Genomic DNA, 27507 nt, shown 5'->3' on the forward strand with positions numbered 1-27507 from the left:
GAAATGTTCACTCTGTGACTTTCTCCACAAATGATGTCTCTGACCTGTTGAGGGTTTCCAGCATTTCATTTCCAAAGGTGAAGAGAAATTTGGGGTATCACCTCTCAAAGGAGCAATGTACATTTTAATTTATATTTATAGAATCCCTCTAGTGCAGGAGGAGGCCATTCAGCCCATCGAATCTGCACCGACTACAATCCCACCCAGTCCCTATCCCCATAACCCCATGCATTTACTCTAGCTAGTCCTGCTGACACTAAGGGGCAATTTAGCACAGCCAATGCACCTAACCCGCTACATCTTTGGACATCTTATGTTATTTGAGAACTCTGGGCCGGAACTCTACCAGCTGGCCTGCCATGGAACCGGAGTGGGCGAGGGTCTGACAATGGAAATCTCCGCTGATCTTGTGTGGGAATTTCCAGTCTCGCCCGAGTGAGGTTGTAAAATCCTGCCCACGGTTTCAGTTTCACTTGAGATTATTTTTTGTGAGCTTGGTGCTGGGAAGTCTGGAGGACCTCCGAGCATAAAGGTCAGGTTTTCTGGATTTGTTGTATAAAAATAATTTTTAATGAGGTTTTATAACTTTGCAACTGAAGAGTTGGGTTAAAAGAGGGTTAGGGGTTTAATGATTTTGGAAAAAAATGTAGAGGAAAGTGTGCTGTTTCATGGTGACAACTTTCCAGTGACAAAGGGAGAAAGACAGGAAAGAGATTCAGAGTGTATGGGTGAAATTTGACGGCCTTACTCAACCCAAGGGCATAAAATCCCACCCAAGATCAATGGACCTACTCATTGTCCGTCCCTACGCAAGAAATGTAACTATTCTGGTAAATTATAGCTATGGCAAGTATGTTCTCCCCGTGTCTGCGTGGGTTTCCTCTGGGTGCTCTGGTTTCTTCCCACAGTCTGAAAGATGTGCTGGTTAGAGTGCAGTGGAAAGAAATCTCACAACACGTGCTAAATTTTCCCTCAGTGTACCCAAACAGGCGCTGGAGTGTGGCGGCTAGGGGATTTTCACAGTAACTCCACTGCAGTGTTAATGTAAGCCTGCTTGTGATACGAACGAATAAACTTTAAAAAAACTTTAAACTCTTGCTTTCTATCTGTATTATTTTTTCTTCTCCAGTTTCCCCAGAGTGAATAGTGTGTCATTAATAGGCAGAAAACTCCTCTATTGTTCAATTGATCGATAAAAATTTGTTCCAAAGTCTCATAATGAAAAATAAATTGATCCCTATACAATGATGCAGAAGTGAAAGTGTATGTAGGGCCATACACCAGCTCTTTGGAAAAGCTGTCCAAAAATTTCCACTCCCGACTCTCCCCATTACAATGCAAATGTTTCCTTTTTAATATAAATCAAATTTCCTTTTGAAAGTATTGGTAACTTTGCTTTTGCGACCCTTTCAGTTAGTGTGTTCCGGAGCAGAACAACTTGCTGTGTAAAGTAAAACAGCTAATTACCCCCCTCCTGCCTCCGTGTTCCTCTGCCAATTATCTTACATTCGTGCCCTCTGGTTATTGGCCCTCTTGCCAGTAGAAACAGATTCTGGAAATGTTGACATTGGCAGACGCCTGTTGCATGTGAGCTGGCATCATCTGGTCACGCATCACCAGCACAAGGTTTTGAAGTTTATCTATTATTGTCACAAGTAGGCTTACATTAACATTGCAATGAAGTTACTGTGAAAATCCCCCAGCCGCCACACTCCGGCCCCTGCTCACGTACACTGAGGGAGAATTTAGCACGGCCAATGAATCTCACCAGCACGTCTTTCGGACTCTGGGAAGAAACCAGAGCACACAGAGGAAACCCACGCAGGTACTGGGAGAATGTGCAAACTCCACACAGTGAGTGGCACAAGCTGGGTCCCTGGCGCTGTGAAGCAGCAGCACCATCCGCTGTGCCACCGTGCCGCCCCAGGTGAAGCAACACTCCCACTCTGGAACTCCTAATGCCCGCTTGTGAGTACGAGGAAGCATTTTATCTCGTACAGGTTTGCCATACATCGTCCCACTAGCTGCCAGCAGGCGGTGTTGCTGTGAGGGAATGTGTCCTGTCGCCCACTCTGCATTCCAATGCTATTGAGAAACTCAGTCCTGAGGAGAAGCAGCTGACAGAAGCAGCTAGCTGGCTCTGCAAAGTGGCGCACGTACATACAACCTGTGTTGTCTGCTGGTCTGATCTGATAACAGCAGAGGGCAGAGAAAATTTCTGCATTAAACTTTACTGAGATCACAGGTTATGGGGACAGCAGAGGTCAAAGGGATGCTGAGGGGATGTGATGGATAATTCCGCCCGGGAGCTGTGCTCACAGTTGACCTGCGTTAGAAAGTTGGCGTGGCAACTGTGGAAATAATAGTCTACACTCCCCACAGGCAACGCAGTGTCAGGGAAAGCTCTGTCAAACTACCAACGTGAAGCAATAGGGCATCATCATACATGTTTGAACACTGTCACGTAATGATTCTTGAATGTTTTGCTTCCAAGCCTTCCCCTACTCCCTGTGCGAGAGAAATCTGGGAATCACCTTGTAACACAATTGCAAATACCCGCTCCCTCCCAATCGCAGATACCCGCTCTCTCCCAATCACAGATACCCGCTCCCTCCCAATCGCAGATACCCGCTCCCTCCCAATCGCAGATACCCGCTCCCTCCCAATCGCAGATACCCGCTCCCTCCCAATCGCAGATACCCGCTCCTTCCCAATCGCAGATACCAGCTCTCTCCCAATCGCAGATACCAGCTCTCTCCCAATCGCAGATACCCGCTCCCTCCCAATCGCAGATACCCGCTCTCTCCCAATCTCAGATACCCGCTCCCTCCCAATCGCAGATACCCGCTCCCTCCCAATTGCAGATACCAGCTCTCTCCCAATCTCAGATACCCGCTCCCTCCTAATCGCAGATACCCGCTCCCTCCCAATCGCAGATACCCGCTCCCTCCCAATCTCAGATACCCGCTCCCTCCCAATCGCAGATACCAGCTCTCTCCCAATCTCAGATACCCGCTCCCTCCCAATCTCAGATACCCGCTCCCTCCCAATCGCAGATACCCGCTCCTTCCCAATCGCAGATACCCGCTCCCTCCCAATCGCAGATACCCGCTCCCTCCCAATTGCAGATACCAGCTCTCTCCCAATCTCAGATACCCGCTCCCTCCTAATCGCAGATACCCGCTCCTTCCCAATCGCAGATACCCACTCCCTCCCAATCGCAGATACCCGCTCCCTCCCAATTGCAGATACCAGCTCTCTCCCAATCTCAGATACCTGCTCCCTCCCAATCACAGATACCCGCTCCCTCCCAATCGCAGATACCCGCTCCCTCCCAATCGCAGATACCCGCTCCCTCCCAATCGCAGATACCCGCTCCCTCCCAATCGCAGATACCCGCTCCCTCCCAATCGCAGATACCCGCTCCCTCCCAATCTCAGATACCCGCTCCCTCCCCAGCACAGATAGTGCTCCTTCCCTGTGATAGATCCCAGCTCCCCCGAGGCAGTTGACACCAGGATGAAGCAATGTCTTTTCCAAATGCGTGGCCAAGCTGAAACGCCCAAAGCTGGATTAATTTGCGGATTTTACCAGCTGCTCCCCCCTCATACCCCCTTACCCCAAACTGACGCCTAACAGCATTTCCATTCCCCCTTAATAGCTAAAGGCCAGGACTGAGGAAAATATATCTTTGAAAAATCTGACCAAGATAAATCTAGGGGTTCACGAAACATAAAAGCCACTAGTCCAGCTGAGTGTTAATAACGTCCACAGTAAATGAAACCTGCGCGTGGACAGTCTTTCTGTAGCTCATTATCTACTGCACTCATGTGCAGGGCATTGATGGAGCAAACCAAATAATCAACCCCTTACCCGCGGACCCCAACCCCTGCCAACTGAGAACTTTTGCTGAAAAGTTCATCACGTGCAACCTCCCTCCTGTAAGCAAATGGTGGCACAGTGGTTAGCACTGCCGTCTCACAGCGCCGGGGACCTGGGTTCGATTCCCGGCTTGGGTTACTGGAGTTTGCACGTTCTCCCTGAATCTGCGCGGGTTTGCTCCGGTTTCCTCCCATAGTCTCAAAGATGTGCTGGTTAGGTGCATTGGCCATGCTAAATGCTCCTTCAGTGTACCCGAACAGGCACTGGAGTGTGGCGACTAGGGGGTTTTCACATTAACCTCACTGTGGCGTTAATGTAAACCTACTTGCGACACCAATAAGTAAACTTTAAACTTAAAAGTGCCTGCAGGACTGGTGGAAGTTCCTTCAATTTCCTTTTTTCACTCGCGGTATCAAGGCTGTACTTACTCTTTGCTTTCGTGTGCGTTAGTCTGAGGTACTGGCTCTGTCAGTCGCATCTCGAATTCATTGCAGCGAAGTGGTAACTGCTGATAGTGCATAATCAAGGCGTACAGACTGTCAAACACAAGGTTGTCCGTCAGGTAGAACTTGGGGTTGCCTGCTTCCTGACGGGAGTGGATACGGCAGTGTTGCACCTTCCCAGAACGCCTGAAGGGGCCAGGAAAATACACGGGCATTGATTTTATTCTTACTTTTCAATGTGTTAAAGGGAAAAGTTCACCATGGGATAAAGCTTTCACCATCCGCAAGAAAGGAACAAAGTAGAAACCATTTGGCCATCTCCTATGCCGAACCACAGATAATTAATTGATTTCTCACCTCTCTTACAAACCATCTCTGGCAAACAGTCCCCTTTAACCCACCTCAAATACTACACTTCACCGTTAAACCTTCAATAGCGGGAGGCCACGGCCTATGGGATTATTGCTAGACTATTAATCCAAAAACTCAGCTGATGTTCTGGGGACCCAGGTTCGAATCCCACCCCAGGAGATGATGGAAACTGAATTCAATAAAAAATATCTGGAATTAAGAATCTATTGATGACCATGAAACCATTGTCGATTGTCGGGAAAACTAATCTGATTCACTAATGTCCTTAAGGGAAGGAAATCTGCTATCCTTACCTGGTCTGGCCTACATGTGACTCCAGAGCCACAGCAATGTGGTTGACTCTCAACTGCTCTCTGAAATGGCCTAGCAAACCACTCAGTATTATCAATCCCTCAAGAAGGCAGCTCACCACCATCTTCTCAAGGGCAATTAGGGATGGGTAATAAATGCTGGGCAGCCAGTGACACCCATGTTCCACAAATGAGTAAAACAAAATTATATGAACCATCTGATGTACAATACCTATTCCTATCATGGAAGTGTATTTCATTTTATGAATCAGTTCTATTGTACCATTTTCTTTTTTATAAAGAATTTGTCATACACAACATTTCTTCCTGTATCTCAACCACTAAACATCTCTGGTATACCACCAACATACCACACCCCCTTAACCCAGTATATCATTCCTCTCCCACTTTCAAACCTCACTAACCTACCTCTGTTGTTCCATATTGCTCTCCTCAACATCCAACGCTTAACCCTCTCAGATATACTATGCTTTTCACAATATGCCACCTCATTAATTCATCTCTGCCACGTGCCTCTCTGTTAGGACTTACCAGAACGAGAGTGTGTAGTCACCCACAAATGTTTCACTCTCACGCACCAGAAATGAGCCATTGGGGGCTCCTGTTTCAATACAGTACTCGGTGAGTAACCTCTCTGCAATGTGGCGCCCATCACGGCCTAACCCAAGTTTGCCATGGAACCATTTCTCCGTCACATGAAGGTCGATGCCAACACAGGGCTGAAACATTAAACAGCATCAACACAATGAGGTTAACAAGTGCTCATCCATTACCTTTTTATATTAATATTCAGGGACAGAAACTGAGAGACAGTGCCACAGTGGTTAGCACTGTTGCCCCACAGCACCAAGGGACCCAGGTTTAATTCCTGGCTTGGGTCACTGTCTGTGTGGAGTCTGCACATTCTCCCCATGTCTGCATGGGATCCCTCCAGGTATTTCGGTTTCCTCCCACAGTCCAAGTGCGACTGGTCATGCAAAAGTGTCAGGGGGTTTAACAAGGTATACGTGGAATTACAGCAGTAGGGCTTGGGTGGGTCTGTGCGGGCTCGATGGGCCAAATGGCCTTCTTCTGTAGTGTAGGGATTCTATGGTTCTTAAAGTTTAAAGTTTATTTATTGGTGCCACAACTCGGCTTACATTAACACTGCGATGAAGTTACTGTGAAAATCCCCAAGTCGCCACACTCCAGCACCTGTTTGGGTACACTGAGGGAGAGTTTAGCACAGCCAATGCACTTAACCAGCATGTCTTTCGGACTGTGGGAAGAAACTGGAGCACCCGGAGGAAACCCACCCAGACACAGGGTGAATGTGCAGGCTCCACACAGGCAATGACCCAAGCCAAGGATTGAACCCGTGTCCATGCCACCATGAGGCAGTAGTGCTAATAACTGTGCCACCCCTCAATATATGGCTATCTTGCCCATTCCCCCCGCTACATGTGGCTATTGTCTAACAATGACCTATTCAAAGCTGCACGCTATTTGATATATTGTACACAGGTCAGACTCCCATGGCCTTGCCCGCGGTCATTTGCAAATGAGGGAAGGAGTGAAGAAGGCCAGGGTAGGAACTTTGGGGGGGAAGGTTTACAAAATTCCACTCACAGGATTTGGAAAGAATATTGTAAGGAGTTTACTTAAAGGCGATGCAGGATTTTTCTGGGAAATGTTGACATTTTCATACCTTTATTGTATTTCAAACCTAGCCAGCCACAATGAAATCCTCAGCTAATTCAAGGGCCAGATGGTCGATGAAAGAATATTCAGAAAATAATTAGGATAAGAGTCCTTTTTATATTTGTCGCCAGCTGCCCATTTTTGCTTGTGGCTTTTCTGGACTTCCGGAATTTTCCATCAACTCCTGGTGCTTGCTGATTGGTACATTCGCTACCTGCTCAACTGGAACCCAGTGTCAATCGGTGAATATGGGCCAACGGGTTGCATGTGGGGCACACAGACTTGTATAGAGTTAGCTGTGACACTCTGGTCATTGGATATTATGGAAAGGAGGGAGGCCATTCAGCCCATCATTTCTGAGGTGGGCTGGCCCTGTGTCCTTGAAATCAATTGCAGCTCGGACTTGCTTTGTCTTTTAGCTTGGAAGTCTGGTTGTGACGGACAATCAGAGCATGCCTATACCTGGGTCAGAAGCATGCTGCGGAGCCCAAGCTTTTAAACTTGAATGGTAGCCAAGAAAAATTGAAATCTTTGGCTTCTTGGGTCCACCAAAAGAATGTTTTCCCATGTACCCTCTCCACCTTATTCTGTGCACTTCTTTGGCTACAGGAAGCATATTCAAACTCTCAAGCCTTATGCACCATTGCAGTATGGGCAGTAGGGGTGGCACAGGGGTAGCATGGTGGCACAGTGGTTAGCATTGCTGCCTCACAGCACCAGGGACCCAGGTTCAATTCCCAGCTTGGGTCACTGTCTTTGTGGAGTTTGCACGTTCTCTCCGCGTCTGCGTGAGTTTCCTCCGGGTGCTCTGGTTTCCTCCCACAGTCCGAAGGACGTACCGGTTAGGTGCATTGGCCGGGCTAAACTCTCCCTCAGTGTATCCGAATGGGCGCCGGGGTGTGGCGACTAGATTTTCACAGCAGCTTAATTACACTGATAACGTAAGCCTACTCGTGACATTAATAAATAAATATTAACTTTAACTTTAAACATTCGAGATAAGCTCTGTGTCCAACAGTAAGCTGTGTGGCGCTCACTTCTCTCTGTTCCTCCTCGTCTTCGTTGGTTCGATTCGCTGATGTCTCCTCTGTATAATAGATCATACTGCTCGTGAGGACAAAGTAATGCGGATTCCATTCCTAGACAAACCCCAGGAAGAGAGAAAGGTTACCAAACAATAGATACATCACAGGAGACCCGTTACCGTCCTAGCAACACTTATTTAAAGAACACACCTGGGCTATAAACACAGATTGATAGAAATTTTAATATATAGTCTCTATGTAAACAGCACTTTATGAGTCTAATCCTCAGCCACAGCAGATAGGGATTGAATGGGCATGCAGCGTGCACCTAATCCTCAAAATAAAGACAGAAAATGCTGGAAAAACTCAGCAGGTCTGGCAGCATGGGCAGAGAGAGAAAGCAGCCTCCCATCCATTGATTCCGTCTACACTTCCTGCTGCCTCGGAAAAGCCGCCAGCATAATTAAGGACCCCGTGCACCCCAGATATTCTCTCTTCCATCTTCTTCTGTTGGGAAAAAGATACAAAAGTCTGAGGTCATGTACCAACTGACTCAAGAACAGCTTTTCTTCCCTGCTGCTGTCAGACTTTTGAAGGGACCTACCTCGCATTAAGTTGATCTTTTTTGACACCCTAGCTGTAACACTTCATTCTGCGCCCTCCTCTCTCCTTCTCTATGTATGTTATGTTTTGTCTGTACAGCGCGCAAGAAACAATACTTTTCACTATGAAGTGCTGGATAATGCTAGAAAACCTCAGTGGGACTGACAGTACTTGTAAGGAGAGAAAAGAGCTGAGTTTTCGAGTCCAGATGACCCTTTGTCAAAGCTGATATTCAGATATTCACTTAGATTGATGTTCAAGTTGTTATCTAATCCTCCCACACCGGAAAAATTAACAGACTAAAATGCTGATTAAAGCGCTTCCAATTTTCTATTTTTAACAGTAATCAAAGTGAAGTGCATCTCTGCAGCGTATATTTTGGCTGATTTAAATAGTCAAGTTAATCACTGGCTTTGATTGAAATGATTTGCAATGAAGCTATTTTTCACCGTTATTATAGTGATGATGTGGAGATGCCGGCGTTGGACTGGGGTGAGCACAGTAAGAAGTCTCACAACACCAGGTTAAAGTCCAATGGGTTTATTTGGAATCATAAGGTTTCAGAGCGCCCCTTCGCCTGATGAACACAGGAATTATGGAGCTGTGAACACAGGCTCAGGTGAACAGTGGTTAGCAGCAGGTTTGATTCCGGCCGTGGGTCACTGTCTGTGCAGGGTCTGCACATTCTCCCAGTGTCTGCATGGGTTTCCTCCGGATGTTCCGGTTTCCTCCCACACTCTAAAGATGTGTAGTTAGATGGAATGGCCATGCTAAATTGTCTCTTAGCGTCCAAAGATGTGTAGATTAGGGGGACTAGTCACGGTAAATGCGCAGGGTTACGGGAGCGACGTTGTGGGGATGGGCCAGGGTGAAATGCTCTTTCAGAGACTCGGTGCAGAGTCGATGGGCCGAACGACCTCCTTCTGCACTGTAGGTATTCTATGATTCTATAGAGTGGCGGAGTAGGCTCGTGGGGCCAGGTGGCCTACTCCTGCTCCTAGATCTTAGGTTCTTATGTTCTTATTATGTTCATAACCACTATTGAATTGAAACATCCTAAAAATGTGGAGTAAAAATCCCACATCCCAAACCTACATGATTGATTGGATCCTCCGAGTATAAGATCCCGTTTTTTATCGAGTTGCTGATATCATTCTCGGAGTAGGTGGAAGTTAAGACCTCTTCATAGGCACTGCCCTCAGCCAGTTTCTTGTGCTGTGAGAAAGGACCAAAATGTGAGGAATGAATGATGCAATATCTTGGACAGTGATCACTCTCATATGTATGGAACAGTGTGTTATAAAATGTACAGAGGAGAAGGCGTCTAGAAATATAGACAGGCAGAGCACTTATCCGACCACACAAAGGACAGTGAGCATTTACAAAGAAATAATAATCTTTGTGATCAGCAAGATGAGGGACATCACTGCCGGGAAATCCAACCCTTCACATTTCAGACTGGAGTGCTCCCAGCTCAGGCTCTGCACAAGATACACAGAATAACATTTCTTCCACTCTGTCCCCAAGACATTCTTCAGCCTAAACTCAGAAAATGTGCAAGTTTGGCCATGCTAAATCGCCCCCGGGTGTAGCCCAGTCCATCAACGCAAACCAACATCCCATCCGTTGATTCTGTCTACACTTCCTGCTGCCTCGGGAAAGCAGCCAGCGTAATCAAGGACCCCACTCACCCCGGACATTCTCTCTTACGCCTTCTTCCGTCAGGTAAAAGATACAAAAGTCCGAGGTCACGTTCCAACCCATTCAAGAACAGCTTCTTCCTCGCTGCCGTCAGTATACCCATACGTACGACAAATCAAAACAAACCAAATAAAAGTGAGATGGATCAGCTGTGGGAAATCTATGGGGCTGTGGGGATAGGGCAGGGGAAGGGGGCCTGGGTAAGATATTCTGTCAGAGAGTCACTGCAGGGATCCTACGATTCTATAAGTATCCTGTTCCAGGCCTTCAACCACCCCAAATTCCGGCCATCGAGTTAGCCAGGGTCCTCACGATAACACCTCGATTTAAAAACCGAAGCTCTGTAGTTAAGACTCACCCTCTTTGCTGTAGGTGTGGAGTCACAAATCAGGGAAACACAGCAGATTCCTTTCCCTAAAGGATATTACTGAACCAGATGGTTCTTGCAACATTCTGGTAGTTTCATGCTCGTCATTGCTAAAACGACTTTCCTATTCCAGATTTATTTACGTGAGTTTGCCGCGGTGGGATTTGAACTTACATCTGCAGATTGTTAGTCGAGTCCATCAAAATAATCAGTGTGCTACGATTCCCAATTTTCATCGTAGTCTACCAGACTTCAGGCCGCCACCTCCATGTGACCATAAACCTTCTCTATTCCTGGGTACCCAAACAGTCGGCAAATTTCCCCACATTCCTATCTTCCTTGAATTCAATGTTTGTACAATTTTACGTGCATAATACATCTTCAATCCCTGACCTCCTGAGCTATACCTCCTCACTCAAGAACCAGTTCCTACTGCAACCTCCAACTAGATCCAATCTTAGGTTGTGTGGGGCAGAGGTCAGTTTGAGTTGATAACATGTTGCCGTGAAGTGCTAATGGCAACAGATTTGTTACTAATTTGAAGTGATGAACCAGTTATAGAGTCATAGAGGTTTACAGCCCTTTGGCCCAATGCGTCCATACCGCCCTTTTTTAAAACCCTAAGCTAATCCCAATAACCCACATTTGGCCCATATCCCTTTATACCCATCGTACCCACATAACTATCTAAATGGTTTTTAAACAAATCGTACTCACTTCTACCACCACCTCTAGCAGCTTGTTCCAGACACTCACCACCCTCTGTGTGAAGAAAGTGCCCCTCTGGACACTTTAGTATCTCTCCTCTCTCACCTTAAACCTATGCCCTCTAGTTTTAAACTCCCCTACCTTTGGAAAAGATATTGACTATCCAGCTGCTCTGTGCCCCTCATTATTTTATGGACCTCTATAAGATCAGCTTCCTACGCTCCAGAGAAAAAAATCCCAGTCTATCCAGCTTCTCCTTATAACTCAATCCATCAAGTCCTGGTTACATCCTAGTAAACCTTTTCTGCGCTCTTTCCAGTTTAATAATATCCTTTCTATAATAGGGTGACCAGAATTGCACACAGTATTCCAAGTGTGGCCTTACCAATGTCTTGTACAATTTCAACAAGACGTTCCAACTCCTGTATTCAATGTTCTGACCAATGAAACTAAGCATGCTGAATGCCTTCTTCACCACTCTGTCCATCTGTGACTCCACTTTCAAAAAGCTATGAACATGCGCCCCTAGATCTCTTTGTTCTGTAACTCTCCCCAGCGCCCTACCATTAACTGAATAAGTCCTGCCCTGGTTCAATCTACCAAAATGCACCACCTCGCACTTATCTAAATTAAATCCATCTGCCATTCATCAGCCCACTGAACCAATTGATCAAGATCCTGTTGAAAGGAACAGTGGGTTCTGGGGGGCCAGGGCATGGTGGGTGGGGGGTGCAATATGGAACGGGGGAGGGGTTCCTCCTGGAGCCCATTGCTACCAAATCACCAAACAAATTTAATTATACCTTTGCATGCTCTGACAATACTTAGAAGATAAAGGGAGGTGATGGCCTAGAGGTATATTCACTTGACTTGACTATTAATCCAGAAACCCAGTTAATGTTCTGGGGACCTGGGTTCAAATCCCACCACATCAGATGGTAGAATTTGAATTCAGTAAAAAATGTCTGGAATTGAGAATCTACTGATGATCATGAAACCATCATCGATTGTCAGAAAAACCCACCTGGTTCACTGATGTCCTTTATGGGAGGAAATCTGCCGCCTTGGCCTACATATGACTCCAGAGCCACAGCAATGTGGTTGACCTGCAACTGCCCTCTGAAATGGCCTAGCAAGCCACTCAGTTCAAGGGCAATGAGGGATGGGCAATAAATGCAGGCCCAGCCAGCAAAGCTCACGTGCCATGAATGAATAAAAAAAGATACGCTCCATGGATGTAACATGTAACAGTGGCGGCAGCACACTGCTGCCTCACAGCACCAGGGACCCGGGTTCGATTCCTGCCTTGGATCACTGATGTCTGGAGGTTGTATGGCAGGCTCGAAGAGCTAGATGGCCTACTCTTGCTCCTATTTCTTATGTTCTCCCCGTGTCTGCGTGGGTTTCCTCCGGGTGTTCCGGTTCATTTCAAAGTCTGGGTTAGATGGGTTGGCCATGCTAAATTGCCCCTTTTGGTGTCAGGGGACTAGCTAGGGTAAATGCATGGAGTTATGAGGATAGGGTCGTGGTCAGTGCAAACTTAATGGGCCGAATGGCCCTCTTCTGCCCTGTTGGATTCTATGATTTTATGATTCTGTATCAGTCGGCCTGACAAATCTTGAAAAACCGCCACCTTTCTCCAACTCATCTTTAAACCAATCAAAGCCAGGAGCTGACATTAACAACAATGGCTGACCTTGATCAGGAATTTTCTCCTCAGCTGATTGGGCGAGGGAAGGCCATCGGCAGTGATGTCGACAGGTTTGGTCAGCAGCATGTCACCAAACACCTTCTTGAAAACACTTGCCATGTTTCGCTGTTGAACGATGCTACAGTGGTCTTCGATCGATAGGATCACGGGATACCTGCCAAATAACCCAAAGAAGGGAGATAAGATTTAAAAAGTTGGCACACATGCGCTCCTGGAGGTCAGAAAGAGCGCGGCATCTCCTCCAGCCCCCTTCTTACTTGATTTAATTTATTCTGATTTGATTTATTATTGTCACGTGCGTTGGGAAAAGCATTGTTTCTTGCGCGCTATACAGACAAAACATACTGTTCAGAGAGTATGTGGGGAGAAGGAAAGGAGAGGGTGCAGAATGTAATGTTACATTCATAGCTAGGGTGTAGAGAAAGGTCAATTTAACATGAAGTAGGTCCACTCAAAAGTCTGATGGCAGCAGGGCGAAGTTGGGACAGACCTCCCAATAGGCCTGGTGGATATGGCTAAAGACCAGCGATGGGTAAAATGGTACCTGCCACGGCTCCCAAAGGTTAAGGGGAATTTTGCACAAAATGAAAAAGTTGAAATGCTAAAAGACTGAAATACTAAGAAGGATTTAGAATCAGAGGACACCGATTTAAGTTGATTGGCAAGTGAAGCAATGAACATGAGAAGAAACCTTTTTATGCATTGAATGGTTAGGATCTGTGTGGTGTCCATGGTGGCACACTGATTAGCACTGCTGCCTCACAGCACTAGGGACCCGGGTTCGATTCCCGCTTTGGGTCATTTTATGCGCGGAGTTTGCATGTTCTCCCCCCGTGTCTGCGTGGGTTTCCTCCGGGTGCTCCGGTTTCTTCCCACAGTCTGAAAGATGCGCTGGTTAAGTGGAGATTGGTCATGCTGAATTCTCCCTCAGTGTATCCAAACAGGAGTCGGAGTGTGGCGACTAGGGGATTTTCACAGTAACTTCACTGCAGTGCTCATGTCAGCTGACTTGTGACACTAATAAATGAACTTAAAATACAGCTCACGTCAACAGCAAAGATAAAAGAATGAAAAGGTTGCCACATGGTGGGTTACTTAACCAGAGGCGGAGCTTCATTAGATAAGTGTTGTTTGTCTACAATGCAGGATGGAAGAGAGGGAAAATCTTCCAAACCCCTCTGATGATGTCCCCCATAATCATCTGACACACTGCACTGAGATGCATTGGCTTTCAGCACGTAACAATCTGGAATGCACCATATCAAAGTGTGGTGGAAGCAGATTCAATCGTGGTTTTCTGAAGAGAAGTTGACAATTATTTGACGTGGAAATATTTTCAGAGCTATGGAGAAAAGGTAGGGGAGCGGGACGACACAAACTGCTCTTTCAGAGAGCCAGCACTGGCACATAGGGCCGAACGGCCTTCTACTGAGCTCTAACCAATCTATGGCTGGAATTTTCCGGCCTTCCACACCAGCGGGATTGTCTAGTCCCTGCTGCAATGGACAGAGATTTGGCACAGCGTCAAATTCTCCATCCTCACCTGTAGCAGCAGGATATAAACAGTCCGAAAATTCTAGAACACGGTTCTATGAAAGTAAATCACAATGAAGGGAAAAAGAAATAATGGAACCATTTAAATTCTGTCAGACTTTTGCCGCTTTAAACCAATACGCTCAACGCCAACTCCAAAATGGTCGACGTAATAATGGCGAGTGCTTCTGTTCGCGCTTAAAGCGGACAACAAGACGGGGTTAATCGCGGTAGCGAAAGGGTGACCTTACTCTGAAGTCACAAAGGCGTGGTCCTTGATTGTAGTCAGAACATCATTAAATTTGATTTTTGATGTCAGAGTGTGGCCATGGTAGATGACTGGCATTCCCTCAGGTCCATCCCAGCAGTCCACTGCAAGAGAGGTGACAATCGATTCAATATTTGCATCAACTGATCCTGTTCCCCTCACTCACTCACTCTGTCCATCAGATCAATCACCCCTGTCTTCCCCATCTCTCACCAGCGACATCATCAAGGTCACGCCCAGAACGGGGTGGGGGGGGGGAGCCTGATTTACAATTATTTAAATATAGTTTACTATTAGTACCACGTCCCCATGCCAAATATTGATCCCAACTCCCCCGCCCCGCCATATTTCCAAACCGCCTTTTAGAACAGGTTAACCTAGGCGTGCTCCTGTTGTGGGATTGCCCTATAGGCGTAGAGGTGAGTATACGGAGGCGGGAGGGTAGCTGATGATTGGGGGGGTGTGGGGGAGGGAGTTGGAGCCGGTGGTCACTGAGGGGGGTGGGTTCAGAGTGATGCCCCTGAGACCCCCATGGCGGGCTGGAGGTGGGGGGAGATTTATTGCTGCTCTGATCAGGGCAGCCTTTACAGATGGCGCCGCGATCTCAGTATAGCCGGGTTTGGCCAGAGTGTTGAGGCCTTGCCCCCACCCCCTCCGGATGATGGTCTGAAACACACCCCCTTGATATATTTTTTTTGGCAGCGTGTTGTAAGATCTGGAGGAAAAAAAAAACGACCAGTTTCTCAGGAGAGGAACACCAGTTTTCTCACCGGAAACAATACACTGCCATTTTCTGGTAAGATTTCACCCAACATCTCTGTTTCTCTCTCCACAGCTGCTGTATGACATGCTGAGTATTTCCAGCAATTCCGTTTTCATAACTTCTCATTGTGACTTCCTTATTAAAATCTTTAATTCCTTCTTTTGGATCCAACACTCAAAAACATTCAAACAGCCAATACTCATCGCACAAATATTACTTTGATGGGAGGTCAGACCACTAGATTCAAGTCTTTGACTCAATAATCCACAGAGGACAAATGTGCTTGTTTTACACAGATCTGCCCACCAGTTAAGGCACTCCCTTTCTATCCTTTGGGTAAACTTGTGCCAATTACTCAAATATCCTGGAAACTGATTTCTGATGGGGCGGTGTGGTGGCACATTGGTTAGCACTGCTGCCTTACAGCACCAGGGACACAGGTTCGATTCCCGGTTTGAGTCACTGCTTGTGTGGAGTTTGCACATTGTCTGTGTGGGTTTCCTCCGGGTGCTCCGGTTTCCTCCCACAGTCCAAAGATGTGTGGGTTACGTGGATTGGCCATGTCCCTCATAGTCAGGAGGACTGGCTTGGGTAAACACATGGGGCTGTGGATATAGGGCCTGGCTAGAACTGTGGTCGGTGCAGACTCAATGGGCTGAATGGCCTCATTCTGCACTGTAGGATTCTATGATTCTATAAATTACTCAAGATCCGTAGTACCAGCTGTTAGATGATATTCTCAATCCATCAGTCCAGGTTGGGCTCAGGTTCAGATGCTCAGGATGAACAGATGATATGCTAAACCTTTCCAATCTCCTCATTTCTCCCTCTTTTTCCAGTGAAATCAATCCAATGGTTTTTGTTGCTAGATTAAATAGTTCCTACATGCCACAAGAAGACGCATTGATTTGCTTACATTCAATGCACCGACATCCCATCCTTAGGCAGCGAGCATAGGCTTCCAGTGAGGACTCGCTGGAGAACTGATCTCCTGTCAGGTAGCTGCAACAGAGATAGCGGGAGTCAGAGATGTCGCAAAAACAGATCAGCAGAAACATTCACAGTTGCTAGACATCAGAAAAACAACCTTTCCACATGCAGTGGATTCAGCAACATAGAGAATCTCAATTGGTCGCCTAGTGGTTAGCGCTGCCGCCTCACGACACCAGGGACCCGGGTTCAATTCCAGCCTTGGTGCCTGCCTGAGTGGAACTTGTCCATTCTCCCCATCTTTGCGTGGGTTTCCTCCGGGTGCTCCAGTTTCCATCCAAAGTCCAATAATGTGCAGCTTAGGGGGATTGGCCATGCTGAATTGCCCCTCAGTGTCCAAAGGTGTGTAGGACAGATGGATTGGCCATTCTAAAGTGCCCCTCAGTGTCCAAAGGTGTGCAAGTTAGGTGGATTGACCGTGCTAAATTGCCCCTCAGTGTCCAGAGATGTCTAGGTTAGGTAGATTGGCCATGCTAATTTGCCCCTTAAATGTCCAAAGATGTCTGGGTTAGGTAGATTGGCCATGCTAATTTGCCCCTTAAATGTCCAAAGATGTCTAGGTTAGGTAGATTGGCCATGCTAATTTGCCCCTTAAATGTCCAAAGATGTCTAGGTTAGGTAGATTGGCCATGCTAAATTGCCCCTCAGTGTCCAAAGATGTCTAGGTTAGGTGGATTGGCCATGCTAAATTGCCCCTCAGTGTCCAAAGATGTCTAGGTTAGGTAGATTGGCCATGCTAAATTGCCCCTCAGTGTCCAAAGATGTCTAGGTTAGGTGGATTGGCCATGCTAAATTGCCCCTCAGTGTCCAAAGATGTCTAGGTTAGGTAGATTGGCCATGCTAAATTGCCCCTCAGTGTCCAAAGATGTCTAGGTTAGGTGGATTGGCCATGCTAAATTGCCCCTCAGTGTCCCAAAATGTCTAAGTTAGATGGATGAAAGCGCAGGGTTACGGGGCTAGGGCCTGGGTAAGATATTCTGTCCGAGAGTTGGCAGAGACTCGATGGGCCGAATGGCCTGCTTCTGCACTGTAGGGATTCTATGATTCTGTGAAGCTGCTGTTATTATTTGTGCTACGCAAGGTGGCACGAGCTCCATTACAGAAATGAAAGTTTGAGCTGCTTGGTAGAACAAAGTCTTTGCTGCCTGGCTCCCGCAGCTTCTTTATATCACCTTTGCGCCCACAGCTACGTTGTGTCACTTCCTGTTTATCATCCTACCTCTGTCGGTGATGGTGAGTTGACAGCAGGAGGTGCGGTGTTTGACGCTAGGCACAGGTTCAGACAGCCTGCACTGCACTATCAGGGTCACGGAAAGGGCATCTTCCCCAAAGTGGGGGGAAAGCAAAGTAGCCGGGGCGGAATAAAGCATCGGGGATTACCCACCCGGTCACCCACACTCCGACACTAGGCCAGCGCTGCACACTCAGCATCAGCAAGGTTCTGCTTTCAAGGGTTTTCGGTACAGAACCCCTTCCGCAAAAAACATCCGCCCACCTTGGCAATCTGTTCCCGACTTTACACACAGGGAGCGGATCTCGATTCGGTGGCACAGACACTATGGCTGGAATTTTACCATCTCGACCGCCCCGGAAACAGAATTCTCCGCTGGCATCGGGCAGGATTTTACAAGCCTTGCCCTAGTGAGGTCATAAAATCCCGGCCCATGGCCAGGATTTTCCAACCACGCTCACCCCTAAAGCGGAAAATCCCACCCGAGGTCAATGGGCATTTACATGGTCCACCCTCCGCCCGTTACATTGCTCGTGGTGGACAGGATGGGAAAACTGCCCCCCCCCCCTTCCTTGTTCTCTGGGCTAGGAAGGGAATAAAAATATGACCAGGGGATTCGATCACTAACCAACTATTTTTGCCGTACCATCTTCCTGCAAAGGGCCACCTGATGAAGGAGATTGGATTTTGTATAAAATGCCACATACTGGCAAGGCAGGCTGTGCCAGCGGAGCTGAACATAGAATCATACAGTGCACAGGGAGGCCATTCAGCCCACCAAGTCTGCACCAACCACTATCCTACCCATTTACTCTGTAAGTCCCCCTGACACTAAACGCAATTTAGCGTGGCCAATCCACCTAACCCGCACATCCTTTGAGTGTGGGAGGAAACTGGAGCACTTGGAGAAAACCCACACACACTCGAGGCCAGCAATCGACACCCAGGTCCTTGGCGCTGTGAGACAGCAGCGCTAACCGCTGTGCCACCGTGCCAAACACTTTAGAAAAGAGAGAGAAGCAGGAGGGAATTAGAATAAAGTTTACATTTAAGACGCTTTCCCAGCCACTGACACAAGAGGCAGACAAAGAACATGCATGTTTCTGCTGTTAGTTTCTCCTGGAGCAGGTCACTAGCCAGTTACCAGTGGCCACGGTTCGAAGAGCGTCGCTCCACATCAAACATGGCTGACCAGAAAATTCACCTGCTCCCACCACCTGCCATTGGTGTATTGGAAGAGTTTACAGCCTGATTGTCAACAAGATTGGCCACGCTAAGAACACAGCTTCCACAGTCAAATCCTGGAATGGGACCGTAACCCAGAATGAGTGGCTTAGGGGTAAGGACACGACACACTGCACCACAAGACCTCCAGATGAAGGTTTCAGACACCGAAACTCTACTCCAAAGGACAGGCATTGACTAAAATGCTTACCTAAGGTTTCACCAGAAACCTGGCAAAGTGCATTCAAAAAGTTTGATTCTAAAGACGGTGCGTTAGGATTGTTTTTGCTGGAGTTCAGACGAATGAGGGGAGATCTCATGGAGACTTATAAAATTCTAACAGGTCTAGACAGGCTAGACGCAGGGAGGATGTTCCTGATGGAATCCAGAACCTGGGCTCACAGTCTGAAGATACAGGGTAGACCATTTAGGACGGAGGTGAGGAGGCATTTCTTCACCCAAAGAGGGGTGAGCCTGTGGAATTCATTACCACAGGAAGTAGTTGATGCCAAAACATTGAATGTATTCAAGAGGCGGCTGGATATAGCACTTGGGGCCAATGAAATGATAGGTTGAGGGAGCTCGGTCTTTTCTCCTTGGAGAGACGAAGGATGAGAGGTGACCTGATAGAAGTGTATAAGATGTTGAGAGGTATCGATCGGGTGGATTCTCAGAGGCTTTTTCCCAGGGCTACGAGAGGGCCCAGGTTTAAGGTGCTGGGGAGTAGGTACAGAGGAGATATCAGGGGTAAGTTTTTCACTCAGAGGGTGGTGAGTGAGTGGAATTGGCTGCCGTCAGTGGTGGTGGAGGCAAATTCGATAGGGTCTTTCAAGAGACTTCTAAATGAGTACATGGGACTTCATAGGATTGAGGGTTATAGGTAAGCCTAGTAGGTAGGGATATGACTTGTGGGCTGAAGGGCCTGTTTGTGCTGCAGTTTTTCTATGTTCTATGTTCTAAATCAAAGGTTATGGGGAGAAAGCAGGATGAGGCTGTTGAGTTGGATGATCAGCCATGATCATAATGAATGACGGAGCAGGCTCAAAGGGCCAAATGGCCTCCTCCTGCTCCTAGGACAGGGTTGGTTGATTGGCCGTGCTAAATTCCCCTTAGTGTCCCAGGATGTGTAGGTTTGGGGGATTAGTGGTATATAGACATGCGGTTACGGGGATAGGCTTTGGGTAAGATGAGTCAGTGAAGAACTGATGGGCTGAACGGCCTGCTTCTGCATTGTACGGATTCGATGTTCTACGATTCGATCGTGACAGCACACGGCTACTCCATCTCGCGGTGATGAACTCACGTGTTGTGAGATGATGAGATCCAGTAGTGAGATAAGGGGTTATTCATCTCTTCCGCGCAGACCTGATCAAATCGGGAATCCCAAATGGAGTTTTCCTTGGAAAATAGGAACGTCAGAAACTGGAAGGACAGTGAAATAAACAGGTTATCAGCAACAATGAAGTTCAGCAAAGCCCCCCATCACCCCCACCGCCTGCTCCACCCTTCCTCGCTTTACTCCCTCTCCACCCCCAGCCAGAAGGGCTACAACTGGTCTGAGTAAGGGAGCTTCTCTGCCATCACTTTGCTTAAGCCTCCATAGAGTGGAAGTACAGTAGCTGCTCTGTAAACTTGAACTGCAGTTGAAGAGTGACATTCACTACGGCACAGTGGTTAGCATTGCTGTCTCGCGGCATCAGGGACTCGGGTCTGATTCCAGTCTTGGGTGCCTGTACGGAGTTGCGCCTTCTCCCCGTGTCTGGTTTCCTCCGGGTGCTCCGGTTTCCTTCCACACTCCAAAGACCTGCGGGTTAGGTGGATTGGCCATGCTAAATTGCCCCATTAGTGTCCCAAGATGTGCTGGTTAGGTGGATTAGCCATGCTAAATTGTCCCATTAGTGTCCCAAGATGTGCTGGTTAGGTGGATTAGCCATGCTAAATTGCCCCTTAGTGTCAGGGTGATTGGCAGGGTAAATACATGGGGTTACGGGGATAGGGCCTAGATGGGATTGGTGTGGGTGCAGACTCAATGGGCCTCCTTCTGCACTGTAAGGGATTCTATGGATTCTATTGCTCTAACACTGGCCTACGTCCAGTTCTCTCTGCCTTGTCACCTCACCTCTGATTTTAAAAACTTCCTCTGAACCATCTTGCACTGTGCCTTTCCATGGGCCACCTCACCCTCCCTCCATAACGTCCCAGCTACGCCTCTGTTTATTCCCCATTTTGTTCTTGAGCTTAAATCGCTCTGGGACATCTTGCTGTAGGTGAAGAGTTGTCACAAAGTGAGCTCTTGCAGTTGACCTGCTTTGCACATAAAGGATTGCGAAATCACTCTTGGTTAAGATTTACGCATTATGTTTGTCATGTTCATTCACAGGATGTGGGCATTGCTGGCTAGCCCAGCGCTTATTACCCATCCTTAATCGCCTCGGACACAACCGAGTGGTCGTTTCAGAGAAAAAAAAATCCAGAAAGTTCTAGAAATACACAGCAGGTCAGAGAGTAATAGAAACCTGGATTTTCAGCAAGTTAGGTCAACCGGGGAGCCCATTTAAAACGGTGGGCACTCTCGGTGCCCAGATTCCCAATGCCATTCCCAGACAATGCCATTTTCAGGCATGCTTTTAAAAGTTGCAAGACCCTTCCTGTTAGTATCCGATCCCCCTGAACTGACCAGCTCCCTTGTGGAGATAGGAATCTCCCCCACCTCCACAATTTACATGCAGTCGGGGTGGTACAGTAGCACAGTGGTTAGCACTGCTGCTTCACGGCTCCGGGGACCTGGGTTCGATTCCCAGCTTGGGTCACTGTCTGTGTGGAGGTTGCACACTCTCTTTGTCTCCGTGTGGGTTTCCTCCCACAGTCCAAAGATGTGCAGGTTAGGTTGATTGGCTATGCTAAAAAATTGCCCTTAGTATTCTGAGGTGCGTAGGTTAGAGGGATTAGTGGGTAAATATGTCGGGATGTTGGGATAGGGCCTAGGTGGGATTGTGGTCGGTGCAGATTCAATGGGCTGAATGGCCTCTTTCTGTACTGTAGCGTTTCTATGATTTCTACGTTTTTAAAGAGTCCTGCAGATGAGTTGTGAACCCTCGTATGCATGAGGGGACTTTTAAAAGGTAAGTTAAAAAGGTCCCTCACTTGCCCCCACCCACTCCCTATGTGTCTTTGTGCCTCTTTTCCAAGCTTTGCCCTTTCACCCACCCCTCAGGCCCCTCATGCCTCCTACTCCAGGTTCTGTCCTTCCACCCAATCCTCATGACCCTTCCTGCCCTCAATGCCAGGCTCTACCCTTCCTCACAACTGTTGTGCCTCTTCCTGCCTCCTACATCAGACTCTGGCACTTTCAAAGAACAAAGAACAAAGAAAATTACAGGACCAGGCCCTTCGGCCCTCCAAGCCTGTACCGACCATGCTGCCTGACTGAACTAAAATCCCCTACCCTTCTGGGAACCTTATCCCTCCATTCTCATCCTATTCATTTATTTGTCCAGATGCCCCTTAAAAGTCACTATTGTATCTGCTTCCACTCCCTCCCCCGGCAGTGAGTTCCAGGCACCCACCACCCTCTGTGTGAGAAATTTGCCTCGTACATCTCCTTTAAATCTTGTCCCTCACACCTTAAACCTGTACCCTCTAGTAATCGATTCTTCCATCCTGGGAAAAAGCTTCTGACTATCCACTCTGTCCATGCCCCCTCATAATCTTGTAGACTTCTATCAGGTCACCCCTCAACCTCCGTCGCTCCAGTGAGAACAAACCAAGTTTCTCCAATCTCTCCTCATAGCCAATGCCCTCCATACCAGGCAACATCCTGGTAAATCTTTTCTGTACCCTCTCCAAAGCCGCCACATCTTTCTCGTAGTGCGGCGACCAGAATTGAACACTATATTCCAAGCGCAGCCTAACTCACAGTAGCACAGTGGTTAGCACTGCTGCTTCACAGCGCCAGGGACCCGGGTTCGATTCCCGGCTTGGTCACTGTCTGTGTGGAGGTTGTACGTTGTCCCCGTGTCTGCGTGGGTTCTCTCCGGGTGCTCCGGTTTCCTCCTACATTCTGAAAACGTGCTGGTTAGGTGCACTGACCCGAATAGGCGCTGGAGTGTGGCGACTAGGGGAATTTCACAGTAACTTCATTGCAGTGTTAATGTAAGCCTTACTTGTGGCTAATAAATAAATAATAAAAATAAGGTTCTATAAGTCTGCAACATGACTTGCTAATTTTTAAACTCAATGCCCTGGCCAATGAAGGCAAGCATCCGTATGCCTTCTTGACTACCTTCTCCACTTGCGATGCCAATTTCAGTGACCTGTGTACCTGTACATCCAGATCCCTCTGCCTATCAGTACTCCTAAGGATTCTGCCATTTACTGTATACATCCTCTCTGTATTAGACCTTCCAAATTGCATTACCTCCAGATTAAACTCCATCTGCCATCTCTCTGCCCAAGTTTCCAACCAATCTATATCCTGCTGTATCCTCCGAAACGCCTATCGCTATCCGCAAATCCACCAATCTTTGTGTCGTCCGCAAACTTAATAATCAAACCAGTTATGTTTTCCTCCAAATCATTTATATATTACAAACAGCAAAGGTCTCAGCACTGATCCATGAGGAACACCACTTGTCACAGCCCTCCATTCAGAAATGCACCCTTCCACTGCTACCCTCTGACTTCTTTGACCGAGCCAGTTCTGCATCCACCTTGTCAGCTCATCTCTGATCCCATGCGGCTTCACTTTCTGCACCAGTTTGCCATACGCATTGACCCATTGTAGACTTTCTAGAACTGATGAACACCATAGTGTAAAGTGGAATGTTTTAAAAAAAGGTCGAAAAAATATAATCCATTGATCATTTCATCCTCAGAAAAATCCCCTATTGATGACATAATCTGTTCAGCCTTTGCCTCTGGAAACTCAACTATCAGTCCACCACTTCTTTGTCATTACATTTAGTGCGGTGGGTCAATTGGTAGCGCTGAGAGTGAAAGTTGTGGTTTCAAGTCCCACTCCAGAACTTATGTATGAAGATTAAGAAAGATGACAGTCTAGGGCGAAGTTTTCTATCCAATCCCTGTGGGGCTCAGCGTTGGCTGCAGGTGGGATATTCAGGTCCCGCCGATGTCGACAGCATTTTGTGTTGCTCATCCATCCCGCCACTGGGGAACCCGTGGCAGGTTGTCACCTCTGGCGGGACTGGAAGATCCCGCCGGCGGGAAGAGCCGGGAAAAGCTCACCCCCCAGTGTTGGGTGGTCAGAGGCGTTGTCCTTAGGTTGCAGTGGTAAACCCGGGCCCTGCCTACCTCAGCTGTTAATGGAAAGGTCCAGTGTAGCACTCTTTCGAAGAAAAAAAAACAAGGGAATTATCCCTCCTGTCCTGGCCAGTATTTAGCCCTCAGTGAACGTGACAAAACTGCATCATCTGGCCATGATCACATGGTCATGGTGGAAGATTGCTGTGCACTAACCTGTCCTGATACATTTCCCACATTACAAGGTACTTCAAAAAGCACTTCATTGGTTGTAAAATGCTTCAGGATGTCCTAGTTCATGTAAGGTGATGCCTAAGTGAGTGGTTTTCCTTCATCTCAGTGGGTCGCAAGATTGGAATTTGGGTTGGTCACTAGACTATTAATCCAGAAACTCAGTTAATGTTCTGGGGACCTGGGTTCGAATCCCGCCACGGCAGATGGTGGAATTTGAATTCAATAAAAAAAACCTGGAATTAAGAATCTACTGATGACCACAAAACCATAATCAATTGTTGGAAAAACCCATCTGGTTCACTAATGCCCTTTAGGAAAGGAAATCTACCATCCTTACCTGGTCTGGCCTACATGTCACTCCAGAGCCACAGCAATGTGGTTGACTCTCAACTGCCCTCGGGCAACTAGTGATGGGCTATAAATGCTGGCCAGCCAGTGCTGACAATATCCCATGAATGAATAAAAATAAATGTCAGCCTTTCAGCTTTTCTTTTCTTCCTACTTACAGCAGGTGTGCTGGGTACCTCTATGCCTCATTGCTATGTCATGGCACAGCTCAGCAACGGTAGCCCACAACTAACAGGATGCGCATCCCAGTCGGAAGTTAACTTACCTCCTCGAGGTAGAAAAATGGATCCTCGATCTCTCGAAGCGGGTCTCGAAGGTAGCTAAACATAAACTCTCGCACCTGGTGGATATCTGTCGCCCACAGTTCCTAGGCAAAAATAACAGGAGGTCAGCACTGCTCATGACTAACATATCTTCATGGAGATTTAGTTACTGAGTGCTTTGAGACAGAATTACAGGCTTTGGGAAAAGGATACAAAAGCCTGAGGTCATGTCCCAACCGACTCAAGAACAGCTTCTTCCCTGCTGCCATCAGACTTTTGAATGTGCCTACCTTATAGTAAGCTGATCTTTCTCCACACCCTATCAGTAACTGCAACACTATATTTGCACCCTTTCCTTTGGCACAGTGTTTAGCACAGTGCCAGGGACCTGGGTTTGATTTCTGGCTTGGGTCACTACCTGTGTGGAATTTGCATGTTCTCCCCGTGTCTGTGTGGGTTTCCTCCAGGTGTCCGGTTTCCTCCCACAGTCCGAAAGATGCGCTGATTAGGTGTATTGACCATGCTAAAGTTTCCCTTAGTGTAGCCGAACAGGTGCCGGGTTGTGGCGACTAAGGGATTTTCACAATAACTTCATTGCAGTGTTAATATAAGCCTACTTGTGACTAATCAATAAACTATATTTCGTGTACAGTCTGTATTTTCTGTATAGCGCGCAAGAAACAATACTTTTCACTGTAACCCAATGCATGTGACAATAATAAATCAAATCAAACCCATTCAATAATACCCTTGCTGGCATTGAAATTCTTTTCGGTGCACTGAAGTAAGTAGTGGAATTGCTGTCCCTATATTAGCATCAAATATATCCCCACAACCTTGATCACGTTACCATTTTCTTGTTTTGGTTTGGTTTGATTTGATTTGATTTATTACTGTCACAAGCATTAACTTACAGTGAAAAGTATTGTTTCTTGCGTGCTATGCAGACAAAGCATACTGTTCATTGAGAAGGAAAGGAGACAGTGCAGAATGTAGTGTTACAGTCATAGCTAGGGTGTAGAGAAAGATCAACTTAATGCGAGGTAAGTCCATTCAAAAGTCTGACAGCAGCAGGGAAGAAGCTGTTCTTGAGTCAGTTGGTACGTGACCTCAGATTTTTGTATCTTTTTCCCGACGGAAGAAGGCGGAAGACAGAATGTCCGGGGTGCGTGCAATCCTTAATTGTGCCGGCTGCTTTGCCGAGGCAGCGGGAAGTGTAGACAGAGTCAGTGGATGGGAGGTTGTGGAATGCACATTGCCCATTTGCTCCTCTCATGCAGCAGAACAACTTGCTCAAAGATGAAAGAATGGTTTACTGCTGACTGGAAATGCCCTCAGGTCAAACTCTGTTAAGCCGAGAAAGTATGTGGCGATGACAGGCGCCGACTCGAGAGGGTGCGGCTGTTTCTTTTTCCTGAGGGGACTTACCTTCTGATACTCCAGGAGGAATTGTTGGAAATCCTGCAGCGAGACCACGCTGAGTTCAGGCCTCTCACAGCTCCTGCGGAATAGAAAAACAAAATCGCATGTCACAACCCAGGGGTGGGCTCACCTGAGTGAAGCCAGAAGCAGCGGGTATAATCACCCCCATCACTCCCTGTGAGAGAGAGAGAGAGGGATTACCGACACATTCTTGTTTGCCTTGTTTAATTAAAAAAGACTGCAAAGCAAAAGGGTGACTCAGAGCAGGGCAACTTTGCAATTATTTATGGATGATCGGGCAGAACAGCAGAGTGCTGAAGGAAACAGTCCGGCACTGAGAGGGTTATAGTGGGCGAACTCATCAGACTAATGCGTGAGGTGATGCGGTTTTGCACTAATTCCTTTGCTACCTTGGTTTACCAGACTGATTTCTGGAATGGCAGGACAGTCATATGAGGAGAGGCTAAGTCGGGTGGGACTGTATTCATTGGAGTTTGGAAGAGTGAAAGGAGGTCCCATAGAAACTTCTAAAATTCCAACAGGATTAGACAGGGTAGATTCAGAAAGAATGTCCCCAGTAGTGGGGGAGGTCCAGAATTAGGGGTCATAGTTTGAGGATAAGGGGCAAACCTTTCAGGACTGAGGTGAGGAGAAATTTCTTCACCTAGAGGGTGGTGAATGTGTGGAATTCACTACCAAAGAACGTAGTTGAGGCCAAAATGTTGCGTGATTTCAAGTAGAAATTAAATTTAGCTTGTGGGGGCTAAAGGGATCAAAGGATATGGGGGAAGGGGGCATGTCAGGATATTGGATTTGATGATCAGCTATGATCAAATGAATGGTAAAATAGGCTTGCAAGTCCAAATGGCCTACTCCTATTTCTAGTTTCTATGTTTGACTATTCTTGCACACTCCTAGCCTAGTCTCTCACATTCCATCCTGTGTAAACTTGAAGTTATCCAATATTCTGCTGCCTGTATCTTAACTCATACCAAGTCCCATTCCCCTATCCCCCTTGTGTTCGCTGACCACAATGACTCCTTGTCCAGCAACATCTTGACTTTAAAAATCAAGAGGTTTTCTTGTTTTCAAATCTCTTCATCACTTGGCCACACACCACCTCTGCAATTTCTTCCAGCCCATCAGCCATACTTGTCCGAAAACATCCA

At 47.2% G+C, this 27507-nt stretch overlaps 1 protein-coding gene across 1 annotated transcript in view; it reads right to left on the reverse strand.

The window, feature by feature from the left end:
• The window catches only part of plcg1 (phospholipase C, gamma 1), a 136127-nt gene that overhangs the window by 36740 nt on the left and 71880 nt on the right, over window positions 1-27507 (reverse strand). Inside the window, exons 8-17 of the mRNA XM_080204689.1 lie at window positions 26345-26417; window positions 24919-25020; window positions 20116-20234; window positions 16284-16369; window positions 14588-14708; window positions 12789-12957; window positions 9412-9531; window positions 7726-7827; window positions 5540-5727; window positions 4311-4511 (exon numbers count right to left, since the gene is read on the reverse strand). Of these exons, the coding sequence (XP_080060815.1) occupies window positions 4311-4511; window positions 5540-5727; window positions 7726-7827; window positions 9412-9531; window positions 12789-12957; window positions 14588-14708; window positions 16284-16369; window positions 20116-20234; window positions 24919-25020; window positions 26345-26417 (1281 nt within the window). The remainder of the gene's footprint in view (window positions 1-4310; window positions 4512-5539; window positions 5728-7725; window positions 7828-9411; window positions 9532-12788; window positions 12958-14587; window positions 14709-16283; window positions 16370-20115; window positions 20235-24918; window positions 25021-26344; window positions 26418-27507) is intronic.

Source organism: Carcharhinus amblyrhynchos, chromosome 16 (assembly GCF_965287045.1).
Source record: "Carcharhinus amblyrhynchos chromosome 16, sCarAmb.v2.hapA, whole genome shotgun sequence".
NCBI classification, from domain to species: Eukaryota; Metazoa; Chordata; class Chondrichthyes; order Carcharhiniformes; family Carcharhinidae; genus Carcharhinus; species Carcharhinus amblyrhynchos.